Source organism: Camponotus vicinus, unplaced genomic scaffold (assembly GCF_025532165.1).
Source record: "Camponotus vicinus isolate PSW18456_S1 unplaced genomic scaffold, iyCamVici1.0 SCAF_7, whole genome shotgun sequence".
Classification (NCBI taxonomy): Eukaryota; Metazoa; Arthropoda; class Insecta; order Hymenoptera; family Formicidae; genus Camponotus; species Camponotus vicinus.
The window spans coordinates 413,779-436,588 of record NW_028141979.1 but is presented as its reverse complement, the minus strand read 5'-3'; the positions used below and the strand labels follow the sequence as shown (position 1 = coordinate 436,588).

General features: G+C 34.7%; 6 protein-coding genes across 9 annotated transcripts in view; 4 read left to right on the top strand and 2 right to left on the bottom strand.

Annotated features, from left to right (window-relative positions):
- Window positions 1-76: 76 nt before the first annotated feature.
- Scny (ubiquitin specific peptidase 36) lies at window positions 77-6,101 on the top strand. The gene is made up of 7 exons (XM_083104982.1): window positions 77-484; window positions 864-1,403; window positions 1,523-1,630; window positions 1,712-1,938; window positions 2,395-3,743; window positions 3,823-3,956; window positions 4,041-6,101. The coding sequence occupies exons 2-7, from the start codon at window positions 917-919 to the stop codon at window positions 4,388-4,390; spliced, it is 2,655 nt and encodes an 884-aa protein (XP_082961108.1). The 5' UTR covers window positions 77-484; window positions 864-916; the 3' UTR covers window positions 4,391-6,101.
- Window positions 6,102-6,121: 20 nt separating this feature from the next.
- On the top strand, window positions 6,122-7,603 carry LOC145974917 (uncharacterized). Its single transcript, XM_083104995.1, has 4 exons — window positions 6,122-6,279; window positions 6,402-6,605; window positions 6,762-6,980; window positions 7,136-7,603. Exons 1-4 carry the CDS (start codon window positions 6,214-6,216, stop codon window positions 7,421-7,423), a joined length of 777 nt encoding a protein of 258 aa, XP_082961121.1. The 5' UTR covers window positions 6,122-6,213; the 3' UTR covers window positions 7,424-7,603.
- On the bottom strand, window positions 6,330-13,316 carry Vps8 (vacuolar protein sorting 8). Of its 2 annotated transcripts, XM_083104980.1 has the most exons (12): window positions 13,102-13,316; window positions 12,531-12,809; window positions 12,078-12,371; window positions 11,767-11,985; window positions 11,505-11,684; window positions 11,174-11,419; window positions 10,939-11,079; window positions 10,414-10,872; window positions 9,545-10,296; window positions 8,490-9,434; window positions 7,956-8,169; window positions 6,330-7,885 (listed from the first exon to the last, which is right to left on the bottom strand). In XM_083104980.1, the coding sequence occupies exons 1-12, from the start codon at window positions 13,174-13,176 to the stop codon at window positions 7,784-7,786; spliced, it is 3,906 nt and encodes a 1,301-aa protein (XP_082961106.1). In that variant the 5' UTR covers window positions 13,177-13,316; the 3' UTR covers window positions 6,330-7,783. The 2 variants fall into 2 exon arrangements, with proteins under 2 accessions (XP_082961106.1, XP_082961107.1); XM_083104981.1 differs by lacking the exons at window positions 12,531-12,809; window positions 13,102-13,316 and having other exon boundaries at window positions 11,767-11,978; window positions 12,078-12,168.
- Window positions 13,317-13,578: 262 nt separating this feature from the next.
- LOC145974916 (protein KTI12 homolog) lies at window positions 13,579-15,023 on the top strand. Its single transcript, XM_083104994.1, has 5 exons — window positions 13,579-13,870; window positions 13,949-14,210; window positions 14,298-14,436; window positions 14,508-14,570; window positions 14,813-15,023. The coding sequence occupies exons 1-5, from the start codon at window positions 13,699-13,701 to the stop codon at window positions 15,008-15,010; spliced, it is 834 nt and encodes a 277-aa protein (XP_082961120.1). The 5' UTR covers window positions 13,579-13,698; the 3' UTR covers window positions 15,011-15,023.
- Window positions 14,421-18,240, bottom strand: LOC145974913 (carnosine N-methyltransferase). Its single transcript, XM_083104988.1, has 7 exons — window positions 17,780-18,240; window positions 17,192-17,399; window positions 16,815-16,972; window positions 16,396-16,536; window positions 16,154-16,316; window positions 15,842-16,075; window positions 14,421-15,774 (listed from the first exon to the last, which is right to left on the bottom strand). The coding sequence occupies exons 1-7, from the start codon at window positions 17,893-17,895 to the stop codon at window positions 15,613-15,615; spliced, it is 1,182 nt and encodes a 393-aa protein (XP_082961114.1). The 5' UTR covers window positions 17,896-18,240; the 3' UTR covers window positions 14,421-15,612.
- Window positions 18,241-20,611: 2,371 nt separating this feature from the next.
- The window catches only part of Wake (ankyrin repeat and fibronectin type III domain containing protein wide awake), a 78,410-nt gene continuing 76,211 nt past the window's right edge, over window positions 20,612-22,810 (top strand). For 2 of the 3 annotated variants that reach the window (XM_083105545.1, XM_083105542.1), the window contains exon 1: window positions 20,612-20,862. In XM_083105545.1, the coding sequence (XP_082961671.1) occupies window positions 20,860-20,862 (3 nt within the window). In that variant the 5' untranslated portion in view covers window positions 20,612-20,859. The remainder of the gene's footprint in view (window positions 20,863-22,810) is intronic. The other variant, XM_083105544.1, reaches the window with a different exon arrangement.

Sequence of the window (22,810 nt, the reverse complement as noted above, 5' to 3'; positions counted from 1 at the left end):
CGCGCACTCACGCGTCCTATCGGTGTAGAGTGTAGGTGCAGGTGCAGTAAAGCGAGCGCCGCTCGCGAGGGAAGCCGTTCTTCGGATAGCGAATGCAAATGGCTGTCGCGATCGCGGTGTACGTGAGTATGTCGTCTCCCGTTCCCGCGTGTCCGACACGAGCGAGCGTAAAATCGTCAAGTACGATCGATATGTGATGATCGGCGCGTCGGTTCGCTCGGATATCAAAGAGGGTATCGTTTCGCGCGACGTGAGGACGTGTAAAATTTAAGTACGGGATATAATAAACGGCCGCACGCGGGAAATCCGCTCGTGACGGGGGGGACTCCGGTAACCGCGTTGGAGACGAGTAAACGCGCGTTATCGTATGTGTGATGAATCGATAGCGATTCCGTCGTCGGAATTCGAAGGGGATCAACGTCGGATCCCTGTCGGCATTTCTCTCGACGATAGTAATTATTCGAGCATCCATATATCGCCGAGGGTAGGTATAAACAACGATTTATTTCACGCGTTATCTGCCGCATGTGATCCTTATTAGTAGCTATGTTCCTTGAATACGCGCGATTATGAATAGAACTTTCATTTGTAGCGTAATCAATTTTTTTACCATTATACATTGCACATAAATATGTTTGATAATTGTTGGATTATACTTTATTCTCTATATATTAGTCTTTTATTTAATCCTTTTGCTGCAAAATTTTTACTCGCATATGTAACAGCTTCGTTTTATTTCAAATGTAAATGTGAAATTTGGATTATGTTGTACAAGGTTTCTTTCTAATTTGTTTCATTAATGTATAGTGTAATAGAGCTGCCGATACCCAAAATTATATTTCACGTTTAATATCTTTTTATAGGTGTGTCTGTGTGATTAATAAATAAGGGGGAAATTTTCAAACGATACATTAAAATGCCTGCAGTCAGCGTCTGCGATCCTATTGCGGCTAGACTCCACTGCGCTTTGAACAGCAGTTCGTCTAAAACTACAGACGATCTGTCGATTGAATTAGTCGGCAACGCTTCTCGAATTATGCAAACGGAGATCCGTTACGAAGAATTAAAGGATTATCAAGCAGCGAATCAGGTGCAAGCCAATTGCAACATTTTTCTCAATTTATCAGATAATTTAGAAGAGAGCAAAGTCAAGGATGGCACAAGTTATAAAAAAAAGAATGATGCGAATAAAAGACCAGTTTTGCCAGAACCAGCTGTCACTTTATATTCTCCTAAAAAAGTTCAGCTGGGGTGGAAAGGCACGTTCCCAGTCGGAGCAGGCATGTACAATATCGGGAATACATGTTACCTGAATAGTACTCTTCAAGCGTTATTTCATGTTCCGGCTCTTGTCAACTGGTTATTATCGGATCCGCATCATAATTCCAAGATGGAACAAAATGGTAAATTTTTCCACTTTGTCCTAGTATGTTATTTTACTTATATTCCATGCTTTACATGGAAAATGTAATATAAAGTTATAATGGCATAGTATGGTGTTTTGATAATAGGATAATTTTAGATGGAAATGGAGAATGCCTTACATGTGCGGTGGCCAAGACTCTGCAATTTACTCATCAGAAATCTGGGGGTGCGATCAAGCCATTTTATATATTTAATAAATTAAAGCGTAAGTATTTCCCTTACAATTATCTAGCCAAGTATGCGCATAGATATAAGATAGATGTTATAACAGAAATAACATTTTCAGTCATTTGCCGAACTATGGTGCCTGGACAACAAGAAGATGCTCATGAATTTTTACGTTATTTATTGGAAGGAATGGAACGTACGTATTTAACTAGGCATAAAGCGACTAAATTGGATAGCTATTCTAAGGAAACGACACCAATCAATCAAATATTTGGCGGTTATATACGTACTGAAGTAAAGTGCCTGCAATGTCAACATGTATCTACCACATTTCAACATTTTCAGGTAAGACGATATACAGGGTGTTTGGAAATTCAACCGACAAATTTTCAGAGATTGTCGGGGGCACCATAAGAATCATTTTTTGCAAATGAACCTTCAAGGTGGCCTTGTCGTGACCTTGGCGACGCCATCCAAAGTCAAACACATGGCGCCAGTAAACAGACCTTTTTACACCCTACAACTTTTGTTTGAAACAATTTTTTGTAAAACTTCTATTTTTTGTGATATTTCGAGGTCCCGACTCTTTCGAACACTCCGTATGCCGTAGCGATGTAATGACACGTTTCCGGCTCCAGGTTCATTTGCAAAAAATGATTCTTATGGTGCCCCCGACAATCTCTGAAAATTTGTCGGTTGAATTTCCGAACATCCTGTATATAATTCTTATATAAAGCATTGTAAAAGTACAGGGATTCTTGTATATGATGTTTGAAAATATTTATACAAATTTTAAAACAGGATTTGCTCGTGGATATCCGTAAGGCGAATACATTGGACGAAGCGTTAAATAGTTACTTCAGTAGAGAACAATTGGATAACAATGATTATAAATGTGAAGCTTGTAAGAGAAGAGTTCCTGCCACTAAACAATTTACGTTGGAACGCCCGCCAAAAGTATTGTGTGTACAATTGAAGCGATTTAGCGTTTTAGGAGGAAAAATATCTAGACACATTGGTTTTAAACAAACTATAGATATGGGCCCGTACTTGTGGAGAGAACCGGGAGAATCTCCCAGACCGCTTACCTACAAACTCATGTCGATGGTGACGCACATGGGCCCCTCTGTAAATTGTGGCCATTATACGGCGATCACACAAATATCGAGCGGTCAATATTATTCCTTCGACGACTGTTGCGTTCGTCCAATAAGCCTTAATAATGTGTTAAGTACAAATGCGTACATTATGATCTTCGAGATGGAAAATTACAATCAGAATTCGCCATCAACGGCAAAAGTGAACGGTACGACATCTGTGAAGAATATCGTGTCGACTACGCCACTATCCAATACTATAATAAATAAATCTATCGCGTTAAAAGCATCGACATCTGCAGAATGCTCCGCGAATGAGAGCGAATCGTCAAACAATGATGAATCGAGCAAATCTCGAACATTGATCGGTCCGCAGTTGCCGCCGCAGAGAAACGGCGTAGAATTAAATCTTCCTCTAGAAAAGTCTAACGACACCGTCAATATACAATCATCGCAGAAAATGCAAGACAAGTCGCAGCCAAGATTAGTGATGCATATTAAAAATGGGAAAGTTTTAAATGGTAACAGTTTAGTACCCTATGACGTAGATCCTACTTCCAGTGAAGAGGAAGACAGTTGTCCTTCCACTGGGATAGGGACTCTGAAAAATCAAATGTCAAATAATACTGTGTCCCGAATCAATATCACAAATGGTATGTCAAAGTGTGTCGCTGCGAAAGATGGATTAAAAACCACCTCAAATTCTAAAGAAGCACAGAAGACCAACTCTACCAACTCTAAAAGTAATGGCATATCGACAATGACACCTCAAGCTACAATTGTACAATGTACGAAAACGCAAAATGAATCTAATAATAGTAATGGCCGAATAAGTTTATTAAAACATCAAAATGGAAGAATAGAAACAAACGGTCAGTCGGAACAACGTGACAAGGATACGTGGCGCCAATCTGCTGGCAGAACTAAAAACGGACATGAAGAGAATGTGCCTACAAAGGCTACGAGTAGCGGCATTAAGAGTTGGCAAGCTTCCAAGGACACATTTTCTTCCACACTCACCGGATCCAATGGATGGACGGTTACTGATAACGGGTAAATCTACTTACATGAAGACTAATATAATGAGAGAAATAATGTAATATAGAGAAAAATTCCAATACATCTATTCCAGGGAAGATGCCAAGTTAAATCAAAGTAATACAACACCGAGTGCCGCAGCTGTGCGAGATTTTAACGGTACCAATCGCTCGGATACAGTTTCACACTTATTAAAGATGTCGCATCGTGGATATGGTAGTACTTCTGGTAAGCATGGTAACAAAATTTAATTGTAAAATAATAAAATTTAAATATTAAAAGGTCAACAGTCATAAATTTGTGAATTTTTAGTAACCAACTGGAATGGTAATAGAACGCAGCTCGATCGTGATGTCGATAATGATAGACGGGAAGAACGTAAACGTCATTTTAATGCGGATGACGAAGAAATGGATAGGGGTCGCGTAAAGAAAGTCAAGGATCACTCGAGCCGTCGATCATACAATGATAGATCTAACGCAAACTATAATTCATTCCAAGAATATCACAACAACCACAACAACCAAAACAACAAATCCTGGAATCGAGTTAATGGTTATCATCGAAGACATTATTATAACACGACTTATGTGCGACCGCGACACGGAAACAATTACGGAAGACCGCCGCATTATAGATATTCTTCTCATAGATATCTATAGATATCGCTCGTGCTCGCGACATCAGTGATGGACGTGAGTGTAGGCAATGGTAAAAGATTTTAGACTCTATGTGGACAATTCAGAGAATCAGTGTAATAGCCTGTGTAACATTGATTTTTACTTGCTAAATATAATTTTTCATCATGAGATTGGAAATAAACTGTTGAATCGAATTTCAACAGTGAATTATCGGGTTTTAGTTGATATATATATTGACATATTGAAGATAATGATTCACATTCACGTTTCAAGAAACATAATACATGTTCCTGAGACTCGTGGCATTTTTTGCTTCTGCTGCATAAGTTTGGTACACACGCTTCTATTATAAGAAGCAATCTATGGGAGATGAGTATCGCCAATTGTACCAATTTGTGTTCAACGTGAAATATTATAGAAAACTCTAATTTTTTTCTAATCCTAAATACGTGCGAATAACTAATTGTAATTTTAAGATACATATTCATCATTAAATTCAACTAAATGAGATTTTGAAGAGTGAAAACCTTACATGCCAGTGTGAATATAAATTGAACGTAAATTGATGAACTTGATTGTATATTATTTAATACAGCTTATCATAGAGTCATGCAGTTATTTTTTAGGACAAATAGATGATGTAAGAACTGAGTAGCAACAATTGTTATCTAAATTAATCTAAATTGATGAAATTTCAAATTACACATATATGTGTAATTTATATACATATACTGATATTTATTAAATGAAAAGTTTTTTGTTAGATTATATTCTAGAGAATCCATATATAAAAATTTCTTCCTTTCTATTATACTTCTCATGACAAAATAGCATAAAAGTTTTATCGGCAATAAATATGTTGATAAAACTTTGTTGCAATGTCGAAAAAAGTTATAGTCACTTTAAATTTTAGAATATGTGAAATTTAAGTCGTAAAATCAATTTTCTTTGATTTTCTTTTTGAAATATACAAAATATTTAGAATACATTTTTTTAATTATATATGTAATAATCCGTCCTGCCCTATCTTTTTGATAAAGATACTCCCTTTCTCTGCTCGCTCCCCCCTCCCACCCCTATTAAAAACGACGTTAAGGGAGATAATCATTTTATGAAATAACTATGATGATTGATTTCATTATAGTAGCGCTTTGAAACAAAATGATGAGCAGATAGCAATCGGCGTTTCTGATGGCAATATATCGCGCGCGCTATTTCTTTTACTATATAAATTACAATTAATTAGCACATATATTTGTCAGCAAGTGCGAGTTTAAACATGTTTTTAAGTGTTTCTACTGCGATTATTAAGATAAGCTGTGTATAATTAAATAAATGATATTTAGTGTTACGACAATTAATACTATCGAGTATGTAACAATATGTACATTACTTATGATAAGTGCGGGAACGCTTGTAATATTAAGAAATTACACTATTAACAGTAAAAGTTATAAAGTCATAAGTTAATTTTTTAAGCGACATACGAGAAGGAGAGTCAATTTCCAATTAAATTCCTATGATACCTCATTACATCATTATCCGAACAAAAGACATTAGCCAAACAAAAAAATGTATATCGACGAAATTAACGCGTGACGTTATATAAAGTGATCTACACAAGCAAACCAATGCTAGATTTATGTATGTATTTACATGTATAAAGAAAACGTCGTTTATATTATATATATACATAAGCTGGTAACAAAAAAATAAAGAAAAAACAACTGAATATATTTATCCTATGGAATAAGAAGACTATCGGGTGTCGAGTTGGCTATGGAATACATTTGTTTAACAAAAAGTTCGACAAGAGGAGATATATATAGATCAAATTTTTTTTTATGAATATTACTATGGCGACCAACATTGTCTCGATTCGCGAACTTGTGCAAATTCTCGAAAAAAATGTAAATTAATAATTTCATGTATAAATATCGGAATATATACATATAAAATGTTTCATTTTTTTTTTAATTCGAATTGTTACATCAATTATCGGACAAAAATGATATCACATTTTAAAATGTAGGTGAATCTTCTAAAGACGGAAAGTTACAATTCGGATATTGATCTTAGATTTCGCGACAAGCTCGAATGGTTCGGTAAACTATCGTGCAATGTGGCTGATAAACTCCACTCGTTATTATATTTATCCGAGAATTACACTGCAAGTAATGACCTTAAAAAATTTATAAATGGGATTACCGGTTTATGGATTTCCGCTAATAAACAGGTAAGGTATATACTTCTCTATAATTTACTTTTACATTTGTTTTATATATATTAATATTATAATTAATTTATATAAAACAAATTGTATATATATTATATTGCTAATTATATATTATAATTTTAATTAATATAATATTGATATATTAATATTATACAGATCTGTGAAAAATGTTCCAAAATTCGAATGGCTAGTCGCACCCTATCGGGAATACCGTTGTCGTTGCTCCTTGAAAGGATAAAGAAAGAGAAATCCTTAACAAGAGAATCATTGCACATTTACGAAAGTGGATACGATCGTGAGCATCTCGCAAAATGTTACGCCTTGCTAAATGAAATTGAAGATTTGTTAAGCAATCTAGAAAGATGCGACGATAAGGCACGTATTTATAATAAATGCTTTTAAGATTTAATGTATTTTTAGTATGTTATATAAGAAAAACTTGTGAAATATATACTATACGCGCCTATATAGAAACTTTCTTTCTAAACGAAATTACACAATCATCATACATCTTTTTGCTTAATTTGCAGTTACAAAATTATTTAGCTATATCAAAGTTAATTCCATTCCTCATCAAGTTAGAATCCACTATAGACGCGTACATTTCTACCGTCGAAATATCGCCCATCGACAAATCCGAGTGTTCGAAATTGGATGTTTTTGCAATTGTCACGAAACTCCTTACCGGTGAATTATTAGACAATGAACCTATGGATCCGTATCACGTATTAATGGATAATGCACCTAGGAAACCGGTTTTCATTATTAAAACCAAACGCAAGTCAGACATTCCGATATCGATTGTAGAAACTACATAACTCAGAGTATATAATAGCATTATAACACAAAAGATTAAATACGATACGATATAAATGCAACCGTAATAAATATTTTGTACTTTAATAATATAATTTGTATATTTGGCATAACTGTGTGTCGTGTATAGAAACATCAGCGCGCATTAAACAAATAAAATTTCAAGAAATGAATCTTAATAATCTCTCTTATTGATACTATACAAGATATCGCAGACTGAATGATTATAGTATAATCAGATCCAATATACGTAGCGCGTGTATAATGTACACATTCATATATTTTTGTGGTATCTTAAAGATACTACATACCGCTCACAAATGCGATCGTCGTTCTCTCATTATATATAGTCAAAGACTAGATTAAAAGATGCCCTCGAGGTCGGGGGTAGGACAGGACGGTGCTAGTCTTAACGTGAGGTCTCTATGACGTAGGAATTCTGGCGGAAGAAGCTGTTTTTTCCTCTGTAAAAAAAAGCAGGCGTAACGAAATAATGAAAAAAATATCCAAAAAATATAAAGATGTGTTACTAACCGGAGGCGGAGACGCCGGAATGGCAAAGTTGGTGGCGACAGGTGCCCATCCTTTTACATTCAAGCACTTGTAACACGATTTAGGTTCGCCCAAACATGCTGAATGATATCCGTGACCACAGCTGAATACCACTGCATGATCGGAACAATGTGACAACAGTTGTCTGCATACAGGGCAAGTTACAGAAACAGTGCCGCATGCTCTACCGGCGTCCCTGAGCAATAAAAAAATTATTATATTGTTATTAAACTAGTATATGCGGCATGGAAATTTGTTTTTTTGTTTCATTATAAATCTTTCTAAGCGGGCAGAATCGCATTGTTTTTCCATTTTCTTTCTGTCGCTTAACTTAAACAAAAAACACCCCTCCTACTTTTTATTATTGGTCCATTATAGTAAGAAAATCTCTAGAATATCTATTATTTTCAGTTTGATTCATTGTGAAACTTTATGAGCTCTCGTACTCTATTATAAACTAATATATCATACTACATATATTACATACTCTCGTTTTAATTTTTGAATTATCGGTACCTCAAGGATTTTTCCAAAGCCTTGTGAAGTTCCAAGCTCACTAATCGCGCGGTAGTTTCGACCAAGATTTGTTCGTATCGCGACTGAATAAGGACTCCGGACAGTAATTGTCGTATATCGCCCATCGTTCCGCTCGTCGCTAATGGATTTCTCAAGATTTGCTCCAATATGTTTGAGAGTATCGATGTACCGCTCAAAGATTCTAGAATTAATCTCAACAATTTACTGCTCAATTTATCCATCTTTTGTTTATTATTTTCCGAATGCGACCGAAACGCAGTTTCTACGAGGGGCATCCAGTCCAGATTGCCCGCCGATCTTCGACATATTCCCGCGAGCTGCGCAGCAGCGTGTACCGTCTCGCTTTCCGAAGCTTCATCCAGTCGATACATCTCCAGTTGATTTTTAAATTCCTTCAACAGAAGATTAAACGCGTCCTGATAATTTCCCAATTTCTCCAACATCACCGCCTCCGCGTCCTTGCAATTCCATCTTTGAACAATCTTTAACGCCTCGTCCAATCTACAGCCATGCGGCCCGCGCAAATGAGCGACTACGCATTTCGGTTCCAATTCACACATTAACGCCAAATATCTCTCCAAGTGTTCAGTCGTTAATTCTAGAGAAACATCTTCCTCCTTATATTGCGTAATTTGATACAATGCTTCTAACAGCTTATATTCTAAATTTAAATTGTTGTCAAGACTTTGCAATATCACATTAATTTTGTTTTGCAGCCGCGTCGCGATGATCGTAGCGAATTGACTGGCATTAATCGTCACGAGAGTCGAAGCGTGAATCGATACAACTTGGTCCAATGAAGCGATCGGCAAATTCTCGAGCCAGGGCCATATATCATAATGCCTAGAAGCATCCAAGATCATACATTTGCATACTGCTATCCAATCCTCTCGCGCACTGTATAATAACTCTGCGACTCTTATACTGCAACACAAAGATATCATATAACTATATAAATAATCGAACATTGAAAATAAAACACATTGAGAAAGTTATAGATCATGTGATCGTATTAAAACATGATAGATACTTACAAACTCGCTCTATTTGCTAAATTTAATAAAGTGTGGTCAGAAATGTTGCACAATTTCTTAGAATGTAGTAATTCCAATATGGCGTTCTCTCTCTCAGTCTTAAAATCTTTCGACGTGCGAAATTCCACGTGCGAATCGATGCACAATATATCTATCATCTTCTTCAATGTACTAGACTCTAATATGACAGTATTTTCCGACACTTCATTTGCCACAAACATAAGAACCATGAATTGTTGTTCAGTTGTGATGTAATCAATATTCTTTGGAGTAAGCGGTGTATTTGGCATAACAATGCTCAATAAAATGTCTATGAGTCTTTGTCGTTGTCGAAGGCCCATTTCGGAGGTGAATTCTGGCTCCTGAAACGCGATGGCTACAACATCGAGAAAGCCCTTCGCGTCAAATTGCAGTAACGTTCTCAGGTATGGATATTGCCTCTCTGTATCGTTCGCGAGACTGGAATGTTGAGAGAGCAGGGCTCTCAATATGTCCGCTTTCGCCTTCTGCGGTACGCCTTCAGGAAGCTCATCCTTGGGAAATCCACGGCCAGCAAGACAACAACTGGTATAAACCAAAATGGCATTGCCGAGTTTTATGCAGTCTCGAGAAGGGGCTGTTATTGGGTCGCGCAATAAATTTTGAAGTACCGGCACCAACTGATGAATGGGAGCTGTAAAATCTCCCAGTGCTGTTGTCTGAAGATAGATGAGCGCTTCCCAAAGCCCTCGCTGACGACAGATTGTCGTTACCTACACAGGCGGAAATGTAATTGTTTTTTAATCATATAAGAAAGTTTTTTTTACATATAATTAAAAGTGCTGTCCCAATTTCTCACAACTGAATACAGTCATAAATGTTGAACTCACTTGGTGAATATCTAAGCAATCCACATTGAGCAAAACTATGATTGACTCTAGTGATTCTACTTTGTCTTCTTGATCATAAAGAGCCACTAATTGTTGAGCGATCAATGGTGGTAATTTCGATTGAAGACTTCCATCTAGTAGAGGAGCCTCGAGAGCGTGCAAGTAACTCGTTTTTAGCCCTTCCGACTCAAAAACTATGTCCCATAATTTTCCAAACAGCAAATCTAAATTCTCCAACTGAATGCAATAATCGACACAAGTGAGTACTATTGTATCATAATCCGTGTTTTCGTCCATTAAACATTGATTTAACTCCTCCATATATTGGATCAACACTTCGCAAACTTTATCGCGTGCTATTTGTTTGCGACGTTGTTTAGAACCACGAAGGCCAATAACTGCTTTGCCTTTGTCTTGATAAAAGGAGAGACCCAATGCTAAAGCTTCGGGAAAACGTTTCTGGAATATAAGAAAATAATTTATTCAAAGTTGAAAGAATGTTTTTCATAGCTTTCTTAAACTGACCTGCATAATTAAATGTTGCAATCTTTCTGTCCATGTTCTTATACAAATCACATGTAAACTCTTTGTACCTAATAACAGTAACTGTGTACCAAAGACTATAACAGTATTGTAACACGCCCGTTCGCCAGCTAATGCCATTGCCTAAAAGAGAGATCATGCATATTTCATTTATATGATACTTAAGACAGCAAGAAGTTATATATATATTTTTTTGTCATCTCATTAGCATGCATACCTTGGAAACATTTCCGCCGGTAGACAATCCTTTAAAATGACTAGAAGCATAAGATATACCAACGCGACTCATATCCAACGTTTCTAAATTATCTTGTGCTCTTACGTCCAACAAATGCAACTTTTCTTGATTGTCCAGTACTATGAGAGATCGCGGATTTAACCATCTCAAATTGGTTATCATATACGGCAGCGTCATTCTCCGAAGAGGTGATAACTTTACTCGCGAACCAATTTCACTGTATACCTTATCGATAGATAATATTCTTTTTAATTCGGTAATTCCTAATAAAAACAAAATAACATAATTGTTAAATAATATGGCAATATACTTGGTAAAAATGCACCACATTGTCTCTTGCAAGTGCCAATACTGGGTCGATCACACGAGACCCATCAGCTGTCTGTATGACAACTAGTTGCCAAGATAGTTGTGGAGGTGCTGTTGGGGCACCGGTTAACGAATGACTCAATACAACGCGCATTCGCGGTCTTATGCAAACTACAATTACCTGCAAAATAAGATAAATATATATACATATTTATAATTGATTTGTATTTTCAAATCTGTTGCAAAATTGTTAATCCGTTAACCTTTGATAATGTTGCCATTGCTACTAATGTATAATTTTTCAATGGATGCGACGGCAGATGATTCAATAACAAGGGCTCCAGAGTGCATACTTCTCCTTTAGAACCGCTAAACAAACATCTACTGTCGCAACCTCTTACACCCATCACTCTAGTAAAATTCAATTCAAATACTGAGCCACCGCTATCGCTACATAGAGCTATTTTTGGTGAATCTGTAAACTAAAACGGGTATTTTTAAACTGTCAATTAGACAAAAAAATTAAAGAAGCGATACATAATATATATGCATACACTAATGTTATGGAATATACCTTAACATGCAACACAGCAGTGTCAAGTGGATGCACATCAGTGAGAATTCTTAAAACTTTTCCATTACTACTATCTAACATTAAAATATGTCCTCTGACAAAACCAGCTAGCACTCTGCTGCCTTCATAATTGAAGCAAAGAGCAGAAACGGAACCTTGATTTCTCGCTTCTTGATCGCACCATCGTAACGTTTGGGAAGAGTCAAAACCCAATATTAGACCATGGCTAGTACCAATCACCAACATGTTTCCTCCAGCTGCAACCGCACTAGCTAAACCAGCATTGACTCTTTCCTGAATAATATAAATCATATTAAAGAATGATGACTGCCTTATGCAAGATATTTAATTATTACATGTATCTCAATGGCATGTAATAACTTAAACATTTTTAATTTGAAAAAATATGAGTCCTGTAATATTTTTTGCATAATGAAAAGAATAATTGCTTACATTGGCTGATACAATTTGTGATGTTATTCCTTTGAGTATAACATGTCTTAATATGACACCCGAGAATGCTTTCTGAGAGGTTTTAGAAGATTTATTTAATGAATTTAATGATAAATGACTGCCAATGCTGGTTGTCTCACTGCTACCAAGTTTCTCTCCTAATGGTATACCAACATCGTCATCTGTTTCCGATGGTGATTCATAATCAGGTTCCATCAGTATACTTTCTAAGGTGGGTAATTCTTCCACAGCTGGTATAGCATATTCCATATTATCTAACTAAAAAACCGGTACAAAATTATTATCAGGAGCTAAAATAATATCGAAGTAAATTATATTTATATCTCATTTATATATTATAATAAATTTAATATTATTATTTGTTATAATAAAAAAAAAACGCGGTGCACTCACAATATTAATCAAATATATAATATCAAATAAGAATGTAAATAACAAAAATTCACTCGATAAGATTACAAGTATTTGTACAGTGTAAAGTGTTTTACACTATGTATCAAACTTATTGCATAGATAACTGCTGTTGTGTCAAATATACACATACAAGTACCTCCTCGATATCTAAATTGATAGCTTCTGTAACAAGACACTCGTCACTATCGGATACAAATTCATTCTCAGCCATTTTACGTGCAAATTGTATTATTTCGATTTCTCTGAACGATTGATATATATATACATAAATATTTGAAAATGGTTTGACACTTTTGTTTTCATTCTACATATTCGTGACTGAAGTACACATGTCATCTATAGACGGCGCTCATAGAATTGTTAAGGTCACGGATAAAATTATTAGAGATGGTCAACTTCTTTTCTCTCTATGGGTTCGTTAAAGGCTGTCAAAAGGCGGTCAAAGAGAGGATGCTTTGAAGCGTTTGATTGACCAATCAAGTTAAAGAAATTTTTACTCCTTTTACCCTGATTGGTCAATCAAACGCTTCAAATCTAGTTTCAAAGCATCTTCAGCGTCCCCTTGACCGCAGCCAAATGCATTCAATTATCAAGTATGGTCTGTTGATTCGTAGGTTATTGAAGAACAGTGACGTTATCAACCGTTTTAACTTGGAGTCTAATGACATGTGTTACACGTGAAGAAACTTCCTCTATTTATATTTGGGTCAGATAATTGTTATATTATGTTAAAATGCCATTGATAATAATAACTGGTGGCCCGTGCAGTGGTAAAACGACGAGAAGTCTTGAACTGAAGAAATATTTCGAGGACAAATTAAAGAATAGTGGAAAAAATGTAGAAATAATTAGCGAACACGATGCGATAATTAAAGCAGGCTACGATAAAAATGTATTTTACGCAGGTAAAATAAAATTCGATAATTTCACAAATATTCAAACTGACTTGTTGAACCTAAATGATATATTCATTGTGTTTCTAGATTCCAAAAAAGAAAAAACTATCAGAAGCGCTATAAAATCCGACATTCAACGTAGGCTCAATACACGTGATCTACTGATATTTGACGGCAGCAATTACATCAAAGGATATCGGTATGAACTTTACTGCATGACCAAATTATACAAGACTCCTCAATGCACAATATACTGTGATTTACCAGTCGAATGTGCTTGGTTGTGGAACGATAAACGAATCGAGTCGGATCAATATAATAGAGAAATCTTTGATTCACTTGTAGTAAGGTAATTACACAATAAGAATAATTACAAGAAATATCTCTAGGAGAAATTTCCCTTTAAATAATTATTTAAATTTTAATTTTTCAATAGGTACGAAACACCAGATAGTAAAAATCGATGGGATTATCCACTTTTTGCAATTACATCAGAGGATGAATTAATGTGCAATGAAATTTATAGATCATTATATGAAGTCAAATCACCAAAACCAAATCAAAGTACCCAATGTGTTAGTATTTTTTTTTTCCTCAGTATTTTCTTTTTTTCTTCAATATTTTACATAAACGTTTATATTTTCAGCCACCATTAGCATCTACGAATTATTTATACAAATTAGATACAATAACAAAAGATGTAATAAACGTAAGTGATTTCATATATCTATTTACAATAGCAATGGCAAAAAGAATTCATCATCATATATTATCAGCATCATAGAATATAGTCATAATATAGGGCATAATAGTCATATTTTTTTTGCGCCTCCTTTTTTGTTTCTAAAACTTTTGTGTTCATTGTACAATATATATAAAGTATTATAAGGTTTGTAAAATAATTATGAAGATAGACGCTAATGATAAATACATATTTTTCTTCTATCAAAGGCAATATTATCGGCGCAACAACTGGGAATAAACAACGATATAAAGATACCAGGTTCTAATGTGACTGTACAATGCACAGGCACACCAGCAAAACTAATGAGATTACAGAGACAGTTTTTAACTTATAGTAAAATGCAGCAAAGTGGAATCGATCAAATTGCCGCATTATTTGTACAATATCTTAATAAAAACTTATAACAAAGCAAAAAAATGTATCAGGTATACATATTTGTTTCATTTTGTAATTTTAATATAATTATTTTACATACACACACACACACACATACACACGTAATAACATTGCTTGTACGTGTGCGTACAATGTACAATTTTATATATATATATATGTGGTTAAATATATATATATGATGTATGTATATATATGTGTGTGTAGTTATGTATGAGAATCACTGGTTTTTAAATATTTCTAAACCTTTGTCAGAGTATATACTTTTGATTTCAATTATAATACAATGAACAAAATATAGCTAGATTAGATATCTCTGGAGTCATGGTACATTGATAAATTTCACAAAATGGCTATTGCTTTTGTAAAAATACTGAAACCACAGACAATTTATCATAGTACCACTGAAAACTTGTTTGTAATGAGTCTTGAATAAATTGACAAAATAAGGATAAAAAAAAAAGAAGAAAAAGTATAAGTCTTATGTATTATGCAGTCACAGAACTATTTCCACATAGTCTGAGAAATTCGAGTGCACTTAAATAATAATTTTTCAGCATTCAATATGTTTTTCTCTCTTTTTTCTCTTCACATGTAAAATAATTTGCTTTATTCAATTCTCTTGTTCTTGCGTACCATTAGTTGCAGCGCCGTTCCGATTTATGGTGTCAGGTTCATAAGGTTTTCGACATACAAAATATACACTATTGTATTCGCATTGTAACATGCTATTAATATTCTGAGCATAACGAGTTTTCACCTGTGTTTTTTCTTTCTGAAAAAATATACAAATGCTGCTTTTATAAATATTTAAAAAAAAGAAAAAAGGAAAAAAAAATTACCTCCAATTGAAAGCCAAAGCCTAGAATAACGTCACGAATAGAATCGTAACTCGGCTCGATCGATTCTTCATTCGGTAAATCGCTAAAATGATATAATAGCGGTCCGAGATTTATCCAAATTCCGCCAGGTTTCAGAATTTTATAAATTGTCTCGATAAATTGCACAACATTATTGGCACAGTCTATGAAGAAACATGTCGCGACGCAATCCCAATGATTGTCTTCCGTATAAACCTAAAATAAATTTTATATCGATTTTATTAAATAATCTTACTATTACCGTTACAATCTTACGTTTTATATTTAATTTACCTCTAGAAAATCACCCGCAGTCATAGAGAATTGCGCGGTTCCCGGAAGATCGCTTGGGCTTACATCGGGAAAAGAAACCGCTTGTGTTTGGTGTTCCGGTTTCAAGTTATTTGTGTACTGGTGTACCCATGGATGTACTTGATACAAGTTTACATCCCTACATCTATATTGAAAAAAGTTTTGAAAAATCGCGCGATAAGCATTATTATTATATATTATTGTTATATATTATTATCACTTACTTATTTAATACAAAGTTTGATGCAAACAACATAAACAAGGAAAATTCATTTCCCTGACAAGTGTATCCGCGTTTCGCAATTTCGAAAGCGAGTCGACCCAGTCCTGCGCCAGGTACTAAAATATGCACGTCCGAAGGCGTACTAAAAATGTATTCAATGTATTCAATATCTTTCTCTTAAATTGCAATGTTGTAATGCAATTTAACAAGGGAAGCTTCCGGTAGCATCTTAAAGATTTTAAGCCGAATTGCAATTTTCTCATTGTCAAACGTCTGTCCATTTTATTAAATACAGTTCTGTGACAAAAGAACAATAGCCTAAAATCTCTGAAGCATTTTGTAAGTTTCCTTTGTTTTTTCTCTACTTTTTTTTTATATATTAAGAGTAATTGCTTACACAATAATTATAGATTATCATACCAATGTTCTAATGGGAATTGATATAATACTTCATCTATGATTGGTTGATAGCATGCTTTTCGCTCTTCGGCACCTTCCACACTCCAATCCCGAACCAATTGCCTGATGGTGGCTTGAACTTTCTCTTGATCTGCCATAACAGACCGTGGATTTAATATCTGCAATCATAAACCTATTTCAATGGAATACTATTGTAAAAATATATGCGTAAAACATTGAAAAATAAATAACATAAAATTGATTAATATACTTAATATTTTAAGATGTTGATTACGACATAAATGATATTGATAAAATTTTATTGGATAATCAGATTGTAAATATAAGTTTATATTGAATATACAATGAATAAAGTATTAAAGGTAAATATCTCTTACGCTGTCAACTTGCGCAGTAGATGGGCACACATTTTCAAATATATGGGCTACATCCTTTATTATAAGTTTTATAATTTGATCATTATTCTCAATGCATCGTTTTACTTCTTGTAAATGCTCCTTGTACTTTGATAAAAGTTTCTGATGATGCGTTGGTAGATTGAGAAAGTAGGATTCCGTTTTTCTTACCCGGAGCAGAGAGTGTGTTCTGTGCAAAGAAAAAAAAAAAGATTATAAATGAATAAGAACGTGAAGCTTTTATTGTAGCAAATTCATACTATGTAATTTGATAAATATTATTTATAGAGTTTCATACATTATAAAGGACGATTTCTATGAATAATAGCAACTTGCAGAGATTAAGAATTTTCTTTTAATAATAAATAATTGTTAATACAGCGAAAGATCTCTCTCGAATGTCTCTTCCCGGTTCATGGAGATTGATGTAACTTCGATAAGCGACAAGTTTTCTTAACTCCATCAAACCGGTCTCTCGTCAGTGTTCATTGCAAGAAAAGAATACAGAGGAGCTCGTAGAGGAAAGATAAGGGGATTGGCATCGACCTATTTCTCTCGTCGGACACTCACTTGTAGTATCTGAACGCGGCGACAATCCTTTGAAAGTGTTTCCGCTCTTCCTCATCCTCGTAACTATTGTGCATTCTTCTCGGATGCGGACTCACCGTCGTATCCATCGCTTCCATCTTTATGTTGCTTTATGTTCTTCTGCTTTATGTATAGCACGCGCGCGGGTCTTGTTTTGTAATGAATCTCTCTCTCTCTCTCTTCCTTCCACGCGCGCACAGACACCGTTCTCACAGCCGCGGTCGCTGTACTTACACTTTCTACACTTGAAATTTAGCAAAAGAAGCATACATGTTCTTCGCGCTGAAAGGAAAAAAAGACGACGAAAGAAACTTGCGCGAGAAGTTTAATCAACGATAATTTCGTCTCATTTATAGTCTTTTTTACATGTTTTCTGCATTTATAATGAGACAAATGATAATTCTTAAATCACATACACACAAGTCACATACGTACAGAACATATGGTAGTAAGAGATGGAAGACGAAGGAGAAAGGGAACGAAAAGTTGAGAGGGGAGTGGCGAAGAGAGAGAAAGAGAAAGAGGAAAGAAGAAAAGAGAAAGAATTTTGTTGAACATACCGATTGGTCATTTTCGTAGGAAATTTTTAGGACACTAGAAATTCACCATCTGACATCCAATCGATGCGTTCGGCAAATTTATCGTATGCATGTAGTGCCATCTTAATTACAAAGAAAGAACAAAAATTAAAAAGATTCAAATCTCGGTCAAGTAGGGTTTGAATGTCCAAGGTTTGAGTCTCGACTAGTAAGGTTCGAATCTCCGCTAAAGAGATTGAAAAGACAGAAATAGAGAGAGAAGGTTGTGTGCACACTCTCTTAAACTAAACGAAAATATTCAAGCAGTAACAAATTTTTATCGAACATTGTTTTATTGATCTCTGGTAAAAACATTCACATTTTACTGCTTCATCTTATGTTTCACTATAATTATGACAATAAGATTTTATTGAAAAATCAGCTAGTATTATTAATTGATTCTTCTTAATATTTCACTGTTTGCTGTAATATACTTATGAAATCATTGATATTTACCAATGATATTACATTAATTTCACATAAAATAATATAATATTATAAATGAATAAAAATTAAATAATTAGCCCTTTAAATTTTGAAAAAGAAAACAACGCGAGTAATTTTCTACAATAATATACAACATTGAAATAACTGAAATAAATTAAACAAATAAAATAATTATATTTTGCTCGCGTAGGGTGAAAAGATGCGCTCTTATATAATATCTTTTAATATTTAGAAGAATAATTTAGACTTTATTCACGACACGTCCCACGTTAATTTCAAGGGAAATGTGAGAAAGCTTCTCTCATGCTTTAATCTATACACCTACTTCCTACAAAGCATGAGTTTAGCAATTCTAATTACTCTTCATATAATAACGTCAAATTTAATTATCAAAAAACGCATTTGATAAAGAAAAATTTTGCGAAATATAATATGAAAAAATTTATCCTTCTTTGTTTATTAATTTAAGCGATTATGAAAATATGTAAAATCAGATTTTGAAAATAATTCTTATTAATTTGTCGATATTATTTAAATTTTAATGTCAATAATGTGTGACTAGCAATTTTGGTTAACAAAAATTATGTATTTTGCAAATGTTTGGTATAGTTGACAAAAGAATATTAACTGCTTACTATTCCTCTAGATAATTTCATTATGAAATATTTATAGAGATGAATCAATAGCTCGATCTACTTGATGACATTACTACTAACGTTACAATAAAGCGATAACATACGAATAATATGAGTCAATTATACGAAATTATTCTTGTGTGCACAAGATTACTTCTGCCGAATGGCAGAAGTTTTGTTTAACGACATGAAAATTTGTGTGCGATCGCAAGAATATTATAGATTATATTATAGAAAAGAACGTGTGTGTATTTGTCAGAATATATCAAATTTCTCTAGAAATTAATATCGATCGCGTATAAAAGTAAAATCTTGATCAATAAGAAAACACAAAAATACAATATTTTGTTTCATATTAAGAGATTGAGTAGATCAAAATCAAATCATTTTTAAATTTTTTTGTCCATTAATCCTTCTAAAATTACAAGAATTTTAAGTCTTCGAATCTGTAAATATTTATGTATATTTTTATGAAAATTAAAATGACGATAAAACGCGATATTTTACCTTCACAAAGAAGGAAAACTAGAATGAGTAATATATAGGTGCGCGTGTGTGTGATGGTCTGACTCATCATTGATCGCTACTACTTAAAAACATGCATAAGTCTGTGCAGGTACGGCTGTTAACTACTTGACGCAGGAGGTGTCTCTCTTTCTAAAGTTTTTTTAAAATCATAATTTTCAACGCACTTGACACATTGCATATTATAATTAATAAATCTACAGCAAGATCTAAAAATTGTAGTTGTTTGTACCAGCTCCTCTTTCTCTCCAGAAAAACAAATACAGCTGATACAAGTATGAGTTTCCCAGTAGAAACGTATTGAAACAGTATCGTTGACTCTTGAATACCAAGGTATCGACAATCACATGGCACTTGGCGAATGACTCTTCCGATCCTTCCGGAAACGCTCTCGCGTTAAAGCGACGAGATGACGATTTTCTTTCTATTTGAAACAGCGGCAAAGTCGCATCTCGACAGATGCGACCCTTCGGCATCCTAGAGGAGAAATTGCAGCGAATTTCCAACGGTGGCATATATATGCCGATACGTCGGAGCCGTCGCGTCGGTCGTCCTCGGACGTCTTCGGGTATCGCGTCGACGTTCCATCGAGGCGCAGCCGACAGTCGGTGGCCGGACGTCGCGACGCGTATATCGCATCGGTATTAAACGCGCGTCCACTTCTGCAGGGAGGGAAGGGGGGGGGTGCCTCCGTTTATCCACACGATCTCTCCGTTTGGCAAAGAAGGAAAAAAAGAAATACCTCGATCCCCGTGAAAATTCCCGCCAAGGACCGTCTACGCGCGACCATCCCTCTCATCGGATTGGAGAACCTCCGGTGAAAAGAGCGCACTGCGGAAATGCGTGACAGCTATCGTTGCTTACGCGGTTGACACTGATGGTCTGTATCTCAAAATTTTCTCAATGATTAGTGATTCTATCGTAAAAGGTGAAGGGGGGTTGAAAAGGGTTTCCAAAAGCTCGCTATGTAGACTATTGGATGCTCGCACCGCGAGAAGGGTCGGGAGGGATGATATAGCGCGCGACGCAGGACGATCCTGCCTTGTCGTTGTTCAAGAGAGTGATAAATGTAAGGGAAGATCACTTATTATTTTATATATATTGAATCTTTTACGATAGAAATTTAATATAGGAATGCAATACGCGAAAGTAACTATCTTAAATATAGTAAGAATAATGTGACGACAAAGATATAGTTGGAGTCTCGTATAAAATAATACGATGTTAAATTCAATAGGAAAATATTTTTATATTTACGAAAAAGCCAAAAGAAACAATGGAAATTCAACGATTATTTTTCTTTCCGGAAAGTAAACGAAGAAAATAAAACAAAGATGGAATACAACTCGAATAATGCGTTTATCATTATTCGAATAGACAGTTTTATTTGTGTAAAAGATTCCTCATCTTTTCACGGTGATGAAAAAACAGGGGATTCTTTCCTCGATTTAGAACACTTTCTTTTTCGCGAAAATGTGAAAGTAAAAATGGATAATGTGACTATTCGGGGGAATGAAGAAATCTCACTGCTATTTAATTTAGATCAAGCGGGGAAGGAAATCCTTCTGTATATATTATTAAAGTCTATAACAATTGAGCGGAAAATGGAGGCAATCCTCTTTACGTGGAGATGTAAAAATAAGGATGTGAATAGCAGTGCGTGAGGGAGAGGCAATCTTTGGATTATTCAAGTGGCACGAAAAGGCATTTGTTTTTATACGTACTAAAATACACTGCGGTGAAAGTTCAATGAGAGAGGGTACGAGTGATCGCGATGCAGGGTGAAGAAGGTAAAGGCGCCTGAACGCGCGGCTTCGGAAAAGGCGCAGAATGGGAAATGAAGTCTTGCCGCATTATTCGAGCTCTACGGAAGAGAAAGTTTGTCTTTCGTATTTTCGATGCAGATTTTTCGCAGCAGCGCGCAGAAAAATTTCCTTGTTATCCACTGAATGAAGCCATCATGGAGGGAGAGAGAGATGGTGCTTTTGATATTATTTAATGGGATAATTAATTCAGGATTACGAAAAGCTTTTGAAAAATTGCGGCACGTTTCTCTCCCCCTCGCCAAGCAAAAAACGCAGATTAAATATCGGATGTCGGGGAGAAATATTAGACTGTTATCTATTACATCACTATCAAAGAAAGCTTATCGGATAGTCGATTCATATCGATCGAATTTTTAGACAGGTTCATGCGCGCAGGATCTTCATTTGCAGTGAGAATTTTTATTTTACTTTTTTTTTTCGTGCGATCTGTTTTACATTGCAATGCGATAGAAATATTACATTAATCCTACATTGCATATGTGTCTGTATGATTTTAATTACATACGATAAAAAATTTAGAAACATGTCACAATTTCGATATTATTTTATTTCTTTATCGGTTTTAATACTATGGAAGCATTACACACACACACATCTTCTCATATAAAATTATTAAGAATTGACATGATTTTTATATAATAGGAATGTTACGAAAAATATAATGACTACATCTTTAATTAAATAATTATTAACGAATGCTACTTGCGAAGTTAAGACGAGACGATTAATAGCTGGAATAAAAATAATGCGACATAAAAAAAGAATAAGAAGCTTTGTATAAGCTTTAAGTGAATATTTTTATCCCACGTTATAGTAAAATGTATAATCGGACAGTTATGATACGCATATGATTATACATCGCTATAGCTATCATGTCTATAATTATAGTGATCAATAACATGTATGTATTATGTAAGCACCTATCTCGCTCTATAACTTGCTTATGGATAGCGTGAATAACGACGATTATGTAAATTTGGCACAATTGTTCGGTTAGAGAGT